This window comes from Melopsittacus undulatus, chromosome 2 (assembly GCF_012275295.1).
Source record: "Melopsittacus undulatus isolate bMelUnd1 chromosome 2, bMelUnd1.mat.Z, whole genome shotgun sequence".
Classification (NCBI taxonomy): Eukaryota; Metazoa; Chordata; class Aves; order Psittaciformes; family Psittaculidae; genus Melopsittacus; species Melopsittacus undulatus.
Genome location: NC_047528.1, coordinates 19,583,439 through 19,599,053, shown reverse-complemented (window position 1 = coordinate 19,599,053; position 15,615 = coordinate 19,583,439). Strand labels below are relative to the sequence as shown.

General features: G+C 43.5%; 1 protein-coding gene across 3 annotated transcripts; it reads left to right on the top strand.

The window, feature by feature from the left end:
- Positions 1-1,003: 1,003 nt before the first annotated feature.
- On the top strand, positions 1,004-9,734 carry RNF6 (ring finger protein 6). Of its 3 annotated transcripts, none has more exons than XM_031049593.2 (4): positions 1,004-1,080; positions 4,808-5,020; positions 5,579-5,686; positions 6,882-9,734. In XM_031049593.2, exons 2-4 carry the CDS (start codon positions 4,828-4,830, stop codon positions 8,615-8,617), a joined length of 2,037 nt encoding a protein of 678 aa, XP_030905453.2. In that variant the 5' UTR covers positions 1,004-1,080; positions 4,808-4,827; the 3' UTR covers positions 8,618-9,734. The 3 variants fall into 3 exon arrangements, with proteins under 3 accessions (XP_030905453.2, XP_030905454.2, XP_030905451.2); XM_031049594.2 differs by lacking the exon at positions 1,004-1,080 and adding an exon at positions 1,796-2,047; XM_031049591.2 differs by lacking the exon at positions 1,004-1,080 and adding an exon at positions 1,796-3,414.
- Positions 9,735-15,615: the final 5,881 nt, after the last annotated feature.

Genomic DNA, 15,615 nt, shown 5'->3' with positions numbered 1-15,615 from the left:
AGCATCCTTCTCATTAAATCATTGCATTTTGCTGATGCAAATAGTTTATGTGGAACGCACTCCTCTGTCACAGCCTGCCAGCTTCTGCCACCTGTTGACTCCATCCGCAGAGCAACTTAGAAAAGAAAGTTTGTGAATGTGACCAGCAAGTGGCATGCGTGAAATATGTAAAAGTGTTTGCATCGAGTGTGAAAAACTCAGCTCTGCAAATTGAAATGACTAAAATCACAGCTCGAAACACAAGTTTTGGTGGTGGCTCTGAGCAACCAACAGTTTGTATTAGAAAACAGTCACAGAACACCAGGTTGGAAAGGACCTCAAGGATCATCTGGTCCAACCTTTATTGGCAAAAGCACAGTCTAGACACAATGTTCCAAAACCCTGTCCAGCTGAATACTAAGTGTCCAACTTTGGTGAATCCATCACTTCCCTGGGGTGCGTGATTGTTCTCACTGTGGAAAATTTTATTCTTTACGTCATTTATTATAAAGTACCAAATGAGTGACTGAAACCTTGTGTTCATTTGGTAAAACATAGCACAGGTCACTGATACTATGCAGTTAAAGACGTTGAGGTTGTTCTGCAGCTGAAAGCAATAAACTGTGGAACCCTCCCTGCTGTGTTACTTACCTTTACAGTTAAAGCTAGCCCCGCCCCCAGGGCGGGCATAACCATTCAAATTCTGCCCAACAAGGAGCTTGCTAACACAACGCCGGGCCTGAAACGGCTTCCATTCCGCGTTTAAAAGGAAGAGGTGAAGAGACTGGCAAGTTAGGCAAACCAAGCCCTTGGTGAGCACATACAACGAGACAACGCGTACAGTGAGAGCGGGGACCCGCGGGCAGACCAAGGGCCGCGGGCACTCTCCTCACGCCATTAGATCCGCTCAGTCACAGGTGCGTCTGCGCGCGCCGTTACCGTTGACGCCCGCGGCCCACGCACCGCCCCGCCGCCGCGCGCATGCGCGGGAGGGGCGGTACTCAACGCCGGGCCGTGCCGCGCGCTCGGAACCTGCGCTGGCGGCTGCCGGCAGCCGCCCGGACCGCAATCGGGGCTGGAGCGCGCCGCTCGCACAGAGGGGTCGGTGCCGTTCCGGTGTAGGCGGCGGGTGCTCCTGCCGGGAGGGGAGGGCGGGGACGGCGGACAGCAGGCAGGGACGGGCTCTCGGGTGTCCCCGGCTGCGCTCTCGGCACACACCCCTTCGCCCAGGGCAGGCGGCGGCATGGTCCCCACCCTGCTGTGTCGCTGCTGATGATGCCGCTCCGCGGCACGCAAGGCAGGCGGGGCCGCGGGCAGCGCTGGAGCGAGTCTCTCCGGCCGGTAGCGGTTAGTGGCGGGGCCCGACCGGGGAGCCTGGGGAGGAGAGAAGCGGGAGGACATGGGCTGCCCTGCACTGCTGTGATTGGTCGCTGGCCGCCAGCTGACCAGCTGATTGGACGGGAGCTGTGTCAGTCGCTCCGCTCCCCCTGTGCTCCCCCAGGCAGCTGGCAACAGGCGCAGTCCAGGGCGGTCAGGCCGAACCGGGGCTCGCTGCCCCCCGGTGCATCCGCAGCACTCGTCCCGCGGCGCGGAGCTCGGCCCCAGGCCTTGCGCCACTGAGCGTGAGCTCGGGGCGCTGCTGAGGGCTGTAGGCCCCGCTGCTGGCCTTGGGGAGGGCCGAGGGGGGGCGGGCGGGTGGCCCCATGGGGTTGGGGCGCTGTGGGTGTCCTGCGGGCCGGTTGATAACGACCTTTTGGTTTTGGATTTGTGTGTGACCCTTCCCCTTCCTCCCCTCTTCCCCAGGCTCTGGGGGTTCTCTGGGTTTGGGTTGTTTATTTATTTATTTATTTTGGTGAGATCATCTTGGCTGGAGGCTGCATGTGACAGAAATGCTAAACAGCCCTGGCGCGCGGTGAGCCTTCCTCGTCCAAACTGTAGTCATCTTGCTTGTAGTCAGGTGGTGGCTTTTCAGTTCGAGTATCTAATTGAACTGGGGGTAGTAATTCGTGGAAGGAAGCCAAAGCAGAAAAGCCGAAGGTGTCTATATATCACATGGATAAAAATCAATGTAAGTCTTCATGAATGGGCCAGAGTAACTGTGAATTAAGGGCTAAAGGAGTTAGTTTTGGTTGAAAATTCTAGAAAATTGAGATAAACTGTTGGCATGTGACCCCTGTTTCTTTGCAAAAGAAGAGCAATCTTGAGTCATAACTGGATTTTGGTTTGAGGTCTTTACATCTTGGTAGTTAATACCTGTCAGCTTTTCAATACTCTCAAGTACTTTATGTGCCAAAGTACTTCATTTTGATGCAGTTAATACCCTTCAACTTTCACTACCCTGGAACATTGTAAGTGCCAAAATACTTAGTTTTGATGGCATTTGATAAATATGGGTTATAGTTGTCATCGTGCAGTTATGTTAAACAGATGGGAAAACTGAACACTTCACGCTTCTTACTGCTTCTGAGTGAGTCATTTAAAGACTGTGACTAATCATCCTACTGTACAGTTGTCAACAAACCAGCAATTTTTTTCTACCACCCACAAAATCTGAAGAAGAGATTTCCAGACTTTCTGTGGATGAGAAATGAAAAGCAAAGAGCCTCTCTGTTGAACGGGAGTTTAAACTGTGATTGAGGGAGGACTGCATGTGACGGACTCCAGGAGTTTGCGTGTCACTTTTTTTTCTGTGCAGCAATATAGTGATGTACCCAGGGGGTCTGTTAACTTACCACTGTCATTGTCAGGCAGACAGTAACACACGAGTTGTTCTGAGGCTTTCATCCAAGTAGCAACCTTATGTGAAACTAAATGAATTTCATCTGTTCTCGTTCACCTGCCTGCTTTACCTGTGTCAAGTTGTAAGTCATTTTTAGAACAGAGGCACTTTAATCTTCAGTGCAGTGTGGCTTGGACATTTTCATGATCATAGTCAGGTGATCAGAGTCATCAGGGTGATAATAGTGCTCTGTGGTTGGGGAGGGGGACACAGCTGCATTTGTTTTGAGGAAACCAGGGCAGTAGGACAAAGAGCTGGCTGAGAAATCTGTGTTTAGAAATGTGATCTGAGAAGTGACCTGATTTGAACGTAGCTCTTGTGGGAGATGGAAGTTGGGAATTACCTACAGCTTGCAAGGCAGAGCCATGAGGGCAACACTAAATTTAAAACCCCACAAGTATTACAGGAATAGAAAACCTCTTGAAAGTATGCAAATCTGCATACTCAGATTGGGTTTAGGTTAAGTGAATTAAAGAGCTGGGAGGGAAATATTAAATAAATTGAAATGCAGTATTGGACCTTGGAGGCAGATTAGTGGAAAGCTGATTGGGAAGAGGTTACCTGCAGTTACCTGGGGTGGGGAGAAGTAGTGTACAGGGTGGAAAATGAGAAGACCCAAGGATGCATCAGAATGGATCCCACAAAGAACGTGAGAGGTATATAAAATGTATGCCAGCTTCTGCTGTTGACAAATGTTTTCTGGTTCTTCATATCTGTTGGCAGCGTTGATAAAGGTTTGTTCTTTATTGAATGTATGTCTAATAGTTGGTTGATCTGTTTGTTGTCTCATGACCTTTCCTGTCAAGATTTAATTACCAATGAGGAGTGTGCTGAGAATGCTGTGCTGTGTTTTCCCATAATTCATACTTGAAGTGACTTTGATATGTTTGTGAATTGGCCCAAAAAAGATAAAAAGTACATATTCAATAATTTCCTCTCTGTACACAGGCAGAATGGTGCCATATGGTTGGCATTTTGGTTGGTTTGGGTTTTGTTTTGGTTGTTTGTTCTTTTTTCTGGCCTGGTGATCTCCTCTTTAAAGAAGTGACCTCTCTTTGTCAGGTGTCAACTCAGCAGGTGTTGCAGATGGGTTTTGTTAAGCAGGAAGCCCCACTGAAAGGATGATGCTTTTTCTTCTTTCACATTGAATATTGAAGAACAGGTTTTGTTTAGAAAACAGAAAAGCTGGGGAGTGGACTGAAAGCTGATAGGCCCAGGATTGGGTCCTGACCACAGAGAGGTGCTAATGGCACAAAAATTAATGAAGATGATACCTCTTTCTGACACCGGAAGGTTATTAATGCCTTCTAATAGGGTTGTCCCAGTATTTGGAAATTGATGAAGAACTGTGGGTGAAGTATAGCCCTTTCTCTGTTACACCAGTTTTCTGGAGATGGGTATCCCTTTCCTAGCTAATCCTTGGATTAGAGGGTGCAATGAAAATACACAAATAACGTAAGAATGTTGAAAGAGTCAGTTCCACAGAAAAGGAATCTGTAGGCTTCATGCTCTGTGAGGGGTAGTGCTGACAGAGATATTAATGTAGTCTTACCTGCGTACCAGTAAATGTCTAAATGGTTCAAGTGGCAGATGGCAATAGTTGTGGTTGTCAGAAATCTGTGCTGGGTCATTACAATCCAGTTATTTGAGAATGATGTTTTCAGTGGCATTTTTGCTTTTAAAATACTCTACCCTGCTGTTGCATTTTACTTGGGAGAAGGAAAATAGATCTTAAGTTATTCCTTTAAATTTCTGAAATATCCTTATTTAGATTAAAATTTCTTTTTTTTTTGTTTTAATGTTGCTGTACCAACTGGTATGGCCTTTCAGTGAGCAAAGGGGATGTCTCGCTATTTTTCAGCAAGCTAGAAGCAAAATAATGGCATAATAAACTACACTGTTGACTTGGCAAATAGCATGGAGCTTCACCTCAATCATTTTTAGCTATTAATAAACTAATTTCATTGGAAATGCTGGGAACATTTTACTGTAAATTAGGTAAATACTTACTGTAATTACTTTGCTGTCTAACCTCCTGGTTTTGTTCAGGACAGCCTGGCATTATCATTATGGATCGGTCTCGGCACCGCGCAGGAAATGGCAATGAGCAGGCGTCTTCACAGGAGCATCGTCATGGTGAAAATGAGAGGCAGCGACAGCTGGAGCGCCTCAGTAGGGAGGAGGCTTATTACCAGTTCATTAATGAACTCAATGAGGAAGACTACAGGTTAATGAGAGACCACAACCTGCTTGGCACTCCTGGTAAGGCATGGGTACCTTCACTAGAAAACATGTAATGGGAAGCAACCCTACTGCTGTCAGGCACTGCATGTGGTTGTATGACTTCAGTAGCTTGCCTTCTGTGGCTTTGTAGAAAGGAAGCCGCACCTCCATTTCCATTCAAAATTAATGACACTCAGTAAAAATGAACCACTTAAACACATACTAAAGCTGGGATAAAAATATAACTCTTTCAAATGCAACATCTCTGTATAAAGGTAATAATCCAAACACAAATATTTAACATCTGGTACACTAAAGTTTATCTGCTGATATGTGGCAATTCTGGGGGGCCTCTGAGTTGTTACTGGAAGTTGGCATGTTCTTGATACACATTCAGCATCTTTTTTACTTCCACCCCAGTACCTACTTCTATGTACCTGCGTTACAGTCTCACACTAGTGCTGTTTGCTTTTTGGTTTCATTAGTTTTACCTTGTTCCTGAAGATTTTTGTTCAAGATAGAAATTACTGTTATTTCTGCACAGCTGTGTTGAGCCAATAATAATATTTTATCTAATAGCGATGTAAATGATTTCAGGGGAAATAACAGCAGAAGAGTTGCAGCAGCGCTTGGAGGGGGCTAAGGAGCGTCTGGCATCACAGACTGATACGGATAACAGAGAAGGTGAAGGTAGAACTGTTGGAGGTAAACATTCTTCATTCATATATATTACATATATGTAGTATGTGATACCCAGATGCTGTTCTGTACAGGTATTTTACAGAAATGCTGATGGATTTCAGTAGCAGCTATTTCAAGTTTTGTTTTCTCATTGTACCTCTCTGGATTATTCTAAAAAGTAAGAGAGATTTCCTAATGACATGAAAACAAACTTGAAATACTTACTGAAATCTGATTCATGTCCACCACAAATTTTCTCCCCTTTTCCTGTTTCCCTTGCTAGTAAACTTAATAGCAGAAAAATAATTTATTCTAATTCTTAAGAGGCTGTATCATGTATTAGAGAAGTTGAAATAGAGAATAAGTTAATTGGCAAACATTTAATTTCTCCACTGTTTTGTTGTTGTTTCATTCCTGTTTGTTTTAATGGCTTGTGTTATGTGCACTGTCTGTCTTCAGTTCCCCAGCAAATGTTGGCTTCATCATTTGGCCAATTCTAATAATATTTAGGAGAGCAATAGGCAGCTCTGAAGTAAAGATACCAAAGTCCTTGCAGGTTTCATGAAAGCAGGAGCATGGTGGAAGACAGAGACTGTAATCCAGTCTCATCAAGGGAAAACCTTCACTGTGATCATCACTGTTGATTTGTTTTATACATGTAGTTAGCACTAATGACAATTTTAGCTGTTCTTGAGCTTGTAGTTGGAAGGGATTTGGGAACAGATCTGTGGGCATTGTAGGAAAAGACTGTCTATGTACAAAAGGAGCAAATCTGTCAAGACTGTGCATCATTTATTCCATTGCTTACAGAAAACAACTATTTTAATGATGTTTTCCGTAAGAAGACAAGATCTGCCATAATCTTCCTTGCTTTATTGTAATTAATTGACCAGGATGTCTGCAAATTGATAGCTTAAGCGAGGGACAGATATTGGACAAATACAACTAATTTTCTATTGCCAGAAGAGGCCATTTGGGTGCATTCATTCCTCTGTGTATCTGCTGGCAAGACAAAAGGTCTAGTTTGAACTGATGAGTTTTGTTGACATTTTTACATAGAGTATGTTTTCACCAAAGTGATGTTAGCACGGCAAGGTAGTTGTCCTGCACCTGTATTGTTTCTGAAGCTGGGGCCCAGCAAGCATAGAGGATTTGGAGCACATTGTAGTGTGCTGACCAGACAGTCATATGAATATTTGCCATTCTTTGTTTTTCTCAGATTCTGATGTTCTTGGAGAAAACTCAAATGGTGACTCTCTGCTTGAATGGCTGAACACATTTCGTCGCACAGGCAATGCCACTCGCAGTGGGCAGAGTGGGAACCAAACCTGGAGAGCTGTGAGTCGAACAAATCCAAACAGTGGGGAGTTTCGATTTAGTCTTGAAATCAACATAAATCACGATCATAACAGTTTTGAAACTGCTGGTGAGGCATATATGGGTATAGATAGCAGCAGAATGTATTTGGAAAGAAGATATCAAAGACCTGTCAGCCCATTACCCACACGAACGAGAAGCAGGACCACAAGAGAGGCAAACAGTGAGGCTTCAAGCACTGCAAGGACCAGGTCTGTAAGAAGGTCCATGGCACAAAGCTCTGAAGCAGCCTCTGATCCAGTCTCAGGGAGGCTCAGGAGTAGAACAAGAGAGTTGGCAGGCCTTTCCCAATCAAATACTACACGTAGTAATTCTGCAGCTGCTGGTGAACGAAGAGCAACACCTGGAAGAGGTACTTCTGCAGGAGTCACAAGAGGGAGAGCTAGAACTAATGTTCGAATGAGTGCAAACCAAAGACTAGGAATTCTGCGGCTGAGGTCTACTCTAAGTAGTCGAAGCCGCTCTCCATTGCAAAGGCAAGGTAATACTGCTCGTTCTGAGCAGCATGGGCAGAGGCAGGGTAGAAATACACAGCAAGCCAGCAGAAGTAGAAGACAAACAGCTCAGCCTTCTTCACAGCCTGCTGAAGAGACAGCAAGAGGTAATACTCAGACTCCTCAGCTTTCCAGCATAGCCCCATCCTTGGGAATAACTTTGGAAGAGGAGGAATCTAGTAGGCCAGTAGCTGCTGTTAGAAGGCATCCAACAATTACGTTAGATCTTCAGGTGAGAAGAATTCGTCCTGGAGAAAACCGAGATCGGGACAGTATTGCCAGTAGAACTCGTTCTAGAGTAGGAATGGCAGAAAACACAGTTACCTTTGAAAGCGACAGCGGGGGATTTCGGCGCACGATCTCACGATCAGAACGTGCAGGTATTCGCACCTACGTTAGCACTATACGGATACCTCTCCGACGGATCTCAGAAACGGGGCTTGGTGAGCCTTCCTCAGTGGCTCTACGATCAATCCTTAGACAAATTATGACAGGCTTTGGAGAACTGAGTTCATTAATGGAAACTGAATCTAACTCAGAAGTGCAAAGAGGTGGTCATCACTTACTGGATGGACAGTCAGAGCAGAGTAACTCAAGTTCAGCAAACAATAGCAGTGATTCAAGTGAGGTTTCATCTAGAAATGGGCGCACAGTAGAAGGCAGCAGGGGAACAAATGGACAGAGTGATGATACTCAACGCTATGGTCACAATAATGAAACCCAAGATAACAGGCAGTCCCAAGATGCAAACAACCTGGTGGAAAATGGAACGCTGCCCATACTCCGGCTTGCCCACTTCTTCTTGCTGAACGAAGAAGATGATGATGATCGTTTAAGAGGTTTAACCAAAGAGCAGATTGACAATCTTTCCACACGGAACTATGGGGATATTCACACTGAAAATGAAATAAGTAAAACGTGTAGTGTTTGCATTAATGAGTATGTAACAGGGAATAAGCTAAGGCAGTTACCTTGTATGCATGAGTTTCATATTCATTGTATTGATCGCTGGCTTTCTGAAAACTCCACTTGCCCAATCTGTCGGCAGCCTGTGTTGGGGTCTAATGCCACAGGTAATGGCTAGAATGGCTTGTACTGCTCAGTACTCAAAGGATTTGCTTCTGCTCTATTTATGATGAGCCAGGTGGAATGAATTGACTTACATAGGGGTCCATTTGTGTGGGGAGTTTTGTTAAATTTCTTTAAAAGAATAGGAAACTTGTCTAAATCTAGCAATGTAAATACTATTTTTCTCCAAATACAGATCTAGGAGTACACATAGAACCAAATGTTACTGGTAAAGTTTATATTTTTTTAGATAATTTTGTTATGCTAAGCACTTTTGTAAATACAGAAATGCAATAGTTAATCAGTCCTGCTTAATGTATGTTTTTTTAACAGTGTAATGGACTCACTTTATTTAGATTACAAATTGTTTCACACAGACCCACCACTGTGTTGAAAAATTAGTGTCTAAATAGCCATTCATTAGCTTTTTGTTCTAAGAACAATTTCCTTTACAGAGAGTTTCTTGCTGGACATGTTTGCTAACGATATTTAAGTTACTTGAAGTGCTCATTTGAATAGACTATATTTTTTTTAACGTTGAAATATCCTTTCCTAAAACTTGCCAATTTGGTTCTACTTAAAAAAAAAATGACAATTTTTGCATGTGGTTTTACACAATGCTTAATGTTGATGAGTTCATATGCAAAAGCGGATGGGTTAGTGACATGATAAAATGTACATAGGTAAATGCTGTCTTTGACAATCTGTCTTTTCAATGCAGACAGCAATCAAAGCAATGATAATTCAAGGTGTGTCTTACTGAATATACTTGCTCAAAGAAGAAATGATAACCGAGGAAGCCTTTTTACTCTTCCAAATGACTCAATTGATGTTAATGGGGTTTTAACTGCCTTAGTTTAAAGAAGGAAATATTTCCTTGACCATTATATTGTCTACAATATGCATGATTTGTACATCCTACTCAGAAAAACAAAGCAAATGGTTGAAGTGGTTTTGTACAGGAATTTAAGGTACACATAAAATATTCGTCCTCTTAAAACATGTCAGAGGACCAAATGGCAAAAGACACTAAAAAAGACAATAAGCTTCCCTTAAAGTCCCCAGATGACTGTATAATTAGATATTAATCTTTATACCAATAACTTATAAAGAAATAAAGTTGCAAAGTAAATAATTGAGGCTTTGTGTGAATTACTGTTGAGTCTTATGCTCTAAATGGGTAAGAGGATTTATCATTCTTGATGTTTGGTCTCAGTTTTCATTCTTCCTTCTTTTTTCCCAGCCGTGTATGTGTGCTTCCCTGATGTGTGTTTTCTGTTATGCTAGGTAAAAATGCAAGGCAAAGCGGGCTTGGGGCTTCTGAAAGTAATCTGAATGTTCCAAAGCTCCTTTTCTGAGCAGTGTGCCTTGGAGAAAGGCCGATCTATACAGTGTGTATATTGCAAGCAGCAGAAAGAATACCTGAAGTGGAAAAACCCTACTGGCTTTCCCTGCATATAGGTGGCCTTGGCAAATGCATTTCAGTGCCAGGTGCTTGTGTTGAAACATCTGCTTGTGTCACCCTTGAAGGCAAATAATAAAAATCCTGTGTGAAGCTATTGGATGTCTGCAAGTGAGGAACTTGTGTTAGAAGTTCCACAGAAGTGCTTCCTTTTATTCCTAAAGGTAGTTCTAAGGAAGTCTCATATGAGATTTATATGAGTTTAAGGATATGATTAAGATCTCTTCTGGTGTAATTTGGATTGCTAATTATTGCAGACGTTATTGACACCTTTCTTGAGTGCCTCCTTAGCTGTATTAGAGTGGGGAGATTTAAATGTGGTTATCAGAGCTGGACTGGGTTTTCTACATTATGTTTTCTGTTACTTCTGTTACCCTCTGATGTTAATGTTATCTAAATACATGGGTGCCTTCTGCTACTTGCTTTCTCCTGACGGTTTTCCTTTGTATTTGAAAGCTGCCTGATTCAGGGCCACACTTCTAGAAACTGGCTTTTGGCTCACTGCTGCCTTGCAGCATGGTTCTGTCAAGGTCAATTTTAACTTAAATCCTTACTATAGGGGATTTTTATTTGTACTGCATCTTTTAACTAGTGGGAATCCTGCTCAGCTGCCAGTCTAATGCATGGGAGTTGAAGGCTGATTGATGTCCTCATGCCCTCTATTCACGTGGGATTTTGCTGTGTAACCAACTGTAAGCACAATTTCACATAGTTCAAGACAAGATCCTGTGTGGGTACTTGTAACTGACCTGCTGATGGGGACTATCCAAAAGGACAGTGAGAGACTCCCATAGAAATCATAGGCCATTGGATAAGGAACATCAAGTCTCCCACGCTACCTTCCTGTCCTGCTGTGTGGGAATTGACAAATATTTGCCCTCCATTGGAGGGACGTGTGATTTGTTCCTCAGCTTTCCCAGGAAATTGTGTTAACAGGACCAATTAAATTGCAGTGGTTCCATTTGGTATTTGCTTCTGTTACCTGTATTCCTGTGACATTTTGTAAACAAATGTATTAAAAGTACAGATGACCAGAAAATGGATTGGATACAAAAGTCTTTGAATCCCATTTGTTACTTAGAATGAAGTTCAACATTGCCTATGCTATGCAAAATGGGGTTCTGAAAATTCCAGTTATTAGAGTTTGGAGATCTCAGTATTTGTGGCTGGGCCTTGGTCAGTCAGTTCCCACAAAAAGAGTAGCAAATCCCAGTGTTCAGATTGCAGACTGACAAAGATTTATTCTGTCCTTTTTCTCTCCCCCACCTTGTAAATCTTCACAGTTACCTTCTGCTAAGATGCAAATGACCCAATAATTTGCTGTGTTCCTTCCTTCTCTTGACACTGCAGCATAATCTACATTTTCTCACATTCTCAGTTAACTCAGTTGACTTTCAGCTCCCAGTTAGGAGCTTTCCCATGGTGAAGTTCTCGGCTTGTTCTAGCAGCTCCCACTAAGCACATTTTTCTCCCTTCTCAAAGTAACACTCCAGCTCCTGTGGATCTATACCTGTTGCCCTTGCTGAGCTTGACTTCATCAACATGTTCACCTGTTCACTGTGGCTTGGCAAGGGGAGCTGGTGCTTACCAGCCAGGTTTCTGTGTCACAGGAATGCATCTCGATCTCAGCACTGTACTCTGCACAAGAAACCTCACAGATAAACTTGGGCTCTCCTGTATTTCTTGTGTTGATTTGGAAGCTGTAACCTATATGTGTTGGCAGGTTCACACACTTTTCTTGCATGGGTTCCAGCATCAGATGTTGCATGAGGGATTCACCTGCTGGACTGATTCTTCACTTCTCAGGCTTGTGTTTTACAATGCATGGGATGATTTGGTCATCTGTGCCATTCCTGCCTGTCAGTTAAGGTGAAAGTTAGGTCTCACTGCTTTAAAAATGTGTACTGGAAAGTTTGTGTTAACTGTGCATTTGTGGTGCTGAGTTCTGGCTGTTCCCGGGCATGCAGAGGAGGTCGCAGCACCAAACCCTCCACCCTGTTCATGTGATTGTAAGGCAAGAAGATAATGAGAAACCAGGGGCAGTGAGAAAGTGGTGACAAAGTGGAGCTTGTAAGGCAGCTGGAAGCAGGTCACAGGAAGTAATGGGTAGGGATGTAAAGGGATTATCTTCAGCAGCCTTGAGGCCCAAGCTGAGGTATAGAACCAGTAGGAGTGTGAGATGAGGGCAAGCTGACACTGCAGAAGTGCGTTGCGATGCTCTCGGGAGACTACTGGATGCTTCTGCTGAAATAAAGAGCAACTGGATGCGCATGTCCCCTCATGTATTATTGCATGGGTCTCAAGAGACTATTGTTTAACCTGTGAGGTGGATGAAGGGGTCAGAGAAGGTAGAACCAGGTATTGAGCCCAGTTGGCCAGCTAGCTGGTCAAGCTCTTGGGCCTTATCCATCTCTTGCCAATGCAACATTAGTGCGTGGTTGCACTTCAGACTTGGGAGATACTGAACATCTGGTTGAATGCTGTCTAATTGCAGCTGAGTAAATGGCCAGATTGGGCAATTCATAGTCCTCACTGGTCTGGAAGAGCCAGAACCTGCCATGGCTGCAAGAAGCTTTTGGGATTCGTCATCTGTTCATCTTGAGCCTCTACTACTCAGAGTTCACACAACAGAAGGCATAAACACACTACAGATGGACGTTTTTACAGTGGCTTTCCCCAGCAAGCACAGGTTACAGTAGGATCATGGCAGCAGTGCAGGGTGTAGCCAGGCCCCAGCAGGTCCTTACAGCCTCACAGGTGATGTCTGTGACACTCACCATGGTGCCATGTCTTCACTGAACTCGATGTCAGTGTGATTACAACAGGAGAAGGTGGATAGTGTTTGATTTGTTGAGCAGACAGCTTGGGTGCTACCAGTCCAAAACAAAGCAGCACTTGCTGACAGGAGCAGTGGGAGCTGTGGCAGTGCAGGGGTGGAAGAACAGTTTCATCAGCCACACAGGCAGGTGCCTCTGTAGCCAAAGGGACAATGATCCCTTCTGAGGAAGCAAACACATGAGGTTGCAGCCTTGCATGGAGCAAGTCTGCCTTGTTGAATCATCTCATTGTAAAGGTTAAAATACAGGGAAGATCTTAAAAGAGACTAAGTGAAAGAAGTAATGACTTGATATTTACTGGGTGTGAGACATGAAGCCTTACAGTTAATGGCAGTCAAGAGAACAGAGTGCTCTTAGGTTGGGGTAATGAACCTCTTCTGACTAAGCCAGACCACTGGTGCATAGTGCAAGGGAAAAGACAGCTGAGTGTGCAGAAACAAGAGGTCACTGCCGTTGTGAAGTTGAGTACAAAGCTGGGAAACATGAAGTGAAGGTTGCCTGTGGCACCTGAAGTTGGCTTCCCAGAGCCTCTCCATGCCACTGTTATCTCTCCCTGCAGACGTGGCCTGTCTCGGAGCACCAAGTGATCAAGTTCACTTACTGAGCTGCTAGCAAATATTTTCTTGTATTTTATTATGCCTTGGACTCTTTTTACTCCATGCTTCTAAATTCCTATCTGGTTAAAAGAATCCTATTCCTAACCTATTAAAGGAAGCATCTACTTAGTGAGTTGCTTCATGTTGCTTATTGTTCATGGCAGTTTTCTCCATACTTTTGTGAGAGAAGTGTCTGGTTTGTACTTAAAAATTTTACTTCTCATCTATCTTATTTTCTTTTTCTTCCTTTATTTTTTTTAATCATCTATTTCTCTATCTGACTGTGTCTTATTTAGGTGTTTAATAGCATATACCTTACATAAACATAATTGTATGGCATGGAAGAAAAATAAAAAGACATGTTTAAGATGAACAGTGTAATATCCTCAATCTAGAGGAAATATCTTCTAAGCCGCCTTTGGCTGATCACCAGTAGACATTCTCTACTGGTCATTGCCAGGGTGCACAGCTGCTGGTGCTGGCATTAGGCTGGCTGTATCTCTTGAGGAAGGGACATGTTAAAAGACTTTTATTGTCAACATTATGAAAATTAATTTACTTCTGGGGAAATAAGTGAAAAATGTGGTCAGAAGTTTTAAAAACAGCAATTTATTTCAACTGAAATATTAAATTCAGGTCAACCTGCAGCACTAACCCAGAGCCTTTAATGTGGAAAATGACCCAGAGTGCTGGATTGGACAGGGGCCCTGAAAAGATACAGAGAATGATCAGACTGAATTAATAGGATTTTCCATTTCTTGTATGTGTGATGATTTCCTAGCTCGTATTAGACCTTGTATGCTACTCTAATTGTCTTTCTTTAATAATATATGATGTTGAAATGGATTCCTGTGTTACCAACTAACTGCAAACTGGGCAGAAGTGTTTTAATTTCACCCCATTCCTCAGACTCTTTCTAATTTCCTTTTCCTTTCATATTCATTAGATCTTTTTGTACAACTGCAACTGTTTCCAAGCTTTTTTTTTTTATTATTCTTAGAAACAGACTGTTTCCTCTGGCACTGCTGAAATGTTTGTGTCAATCATGTACGTGTCTAGAAATGGGGAGAGATTTGGGATAATGGGAGCATCATCTCCCTTTCAGGATTTATTGAACACAGTGTCCCAAATAGCTCCAAAATTAATACAATGACATCACACTGGTTTTGTGTTTCAACAGGTCTGTGACATATTTCATAGAATCAGACTGGTTTGGGTTGGAAGGGACCTTAAAACTCACCCAGTTCCAACTGCCCTGCTGCAGACAGAGACACCTTCCATTAGACCAGGTTGCTCCAAGCCCTGTCCAGCCTGGCCTTGAACACTGCCACAGATGGGGCAGCCACAGCTTCTCTGGGCAACCTCCTCCCCATCCTGCCCAGGGGGAGGGAAAAGGAGGGGTGAGGAAGTGGCTGTGTGGCTGTTAGTTGCTGACTGGACTTAACCCAGGACAACACAGAAACCATCAACACCAGGCAAGTACTGCCCAGCATCCTACAGCTTTCCCTTAGCCTGCTCCCGGTTACAGGGGAAGGGGGTGAGTCCACCCTTTGCAAGCACAAGGTATCTCACTACAAAATGTCTCCTATTTGCTTTCCTTCCCTGGGCTTGCACTGGACTTTGCATAGTCTAGCTGAGACCTGGAGCAGGGTCACCAAATACCAGCTCAGTGCAAGTTGCTCCTTGGCATTCACAGTTACTCCAGAAGGTGTTTATCCCACCAAAGTCACAAAAGTGAAATATATACACGACAAAACAAACACAGCTTTGATCTTCTTCTACAGGTTTAATAGCTATAATGGGATGTGGGGGATCACTTTGTCCTATCATTTTGCGCATTTATTATAACCCACAGCTGGAGTTCTTGTCCTGAATGAAGTGGGACAGATACAGTATATCACTTACTTTACTTCTAAGAAAAGCACTTGGATTTTTGTCTTGCACCTTTCTGTCTCATCTTTAGCCTTCATCTAGGCCACTTCCATTCTAATGCATTTCCTTACACGACACTGGTTCTACTGTGCTGAACATTTGACATACCTTACCTAGCCTGTGAGCTATTTCTGCAGTTCACACAGGTTTGAGCTACATTAATAATGTCTCATTCCTTTACCTTCAA

What these genes read in the sequence shown, in the direction of transcription:
- RNF6 (XM_031049591.2), top strand. Translation starts at nt 3,390, where the DNA reads ATGGATCCCACAAAGAACGTGAGAG. An exon ending in TCCCACAAAGAACGTGAGAG is followed by an intron (nt 3,415 to 4,807) that starts GTATATAAAATG and finishes GGTTTTGTTCAG; the next exon opens with GACAGCCTGGCATTATCATT. An exon ending in TGAAGGTAGAACTGTTGGAG is followed by an intron (nt 5,687 to 6,881) that starts GTAAACATTCTT and finishes TGTTTTTCTCAG; the next exon opens with ATTCTGATGTTCTTGGAGAA.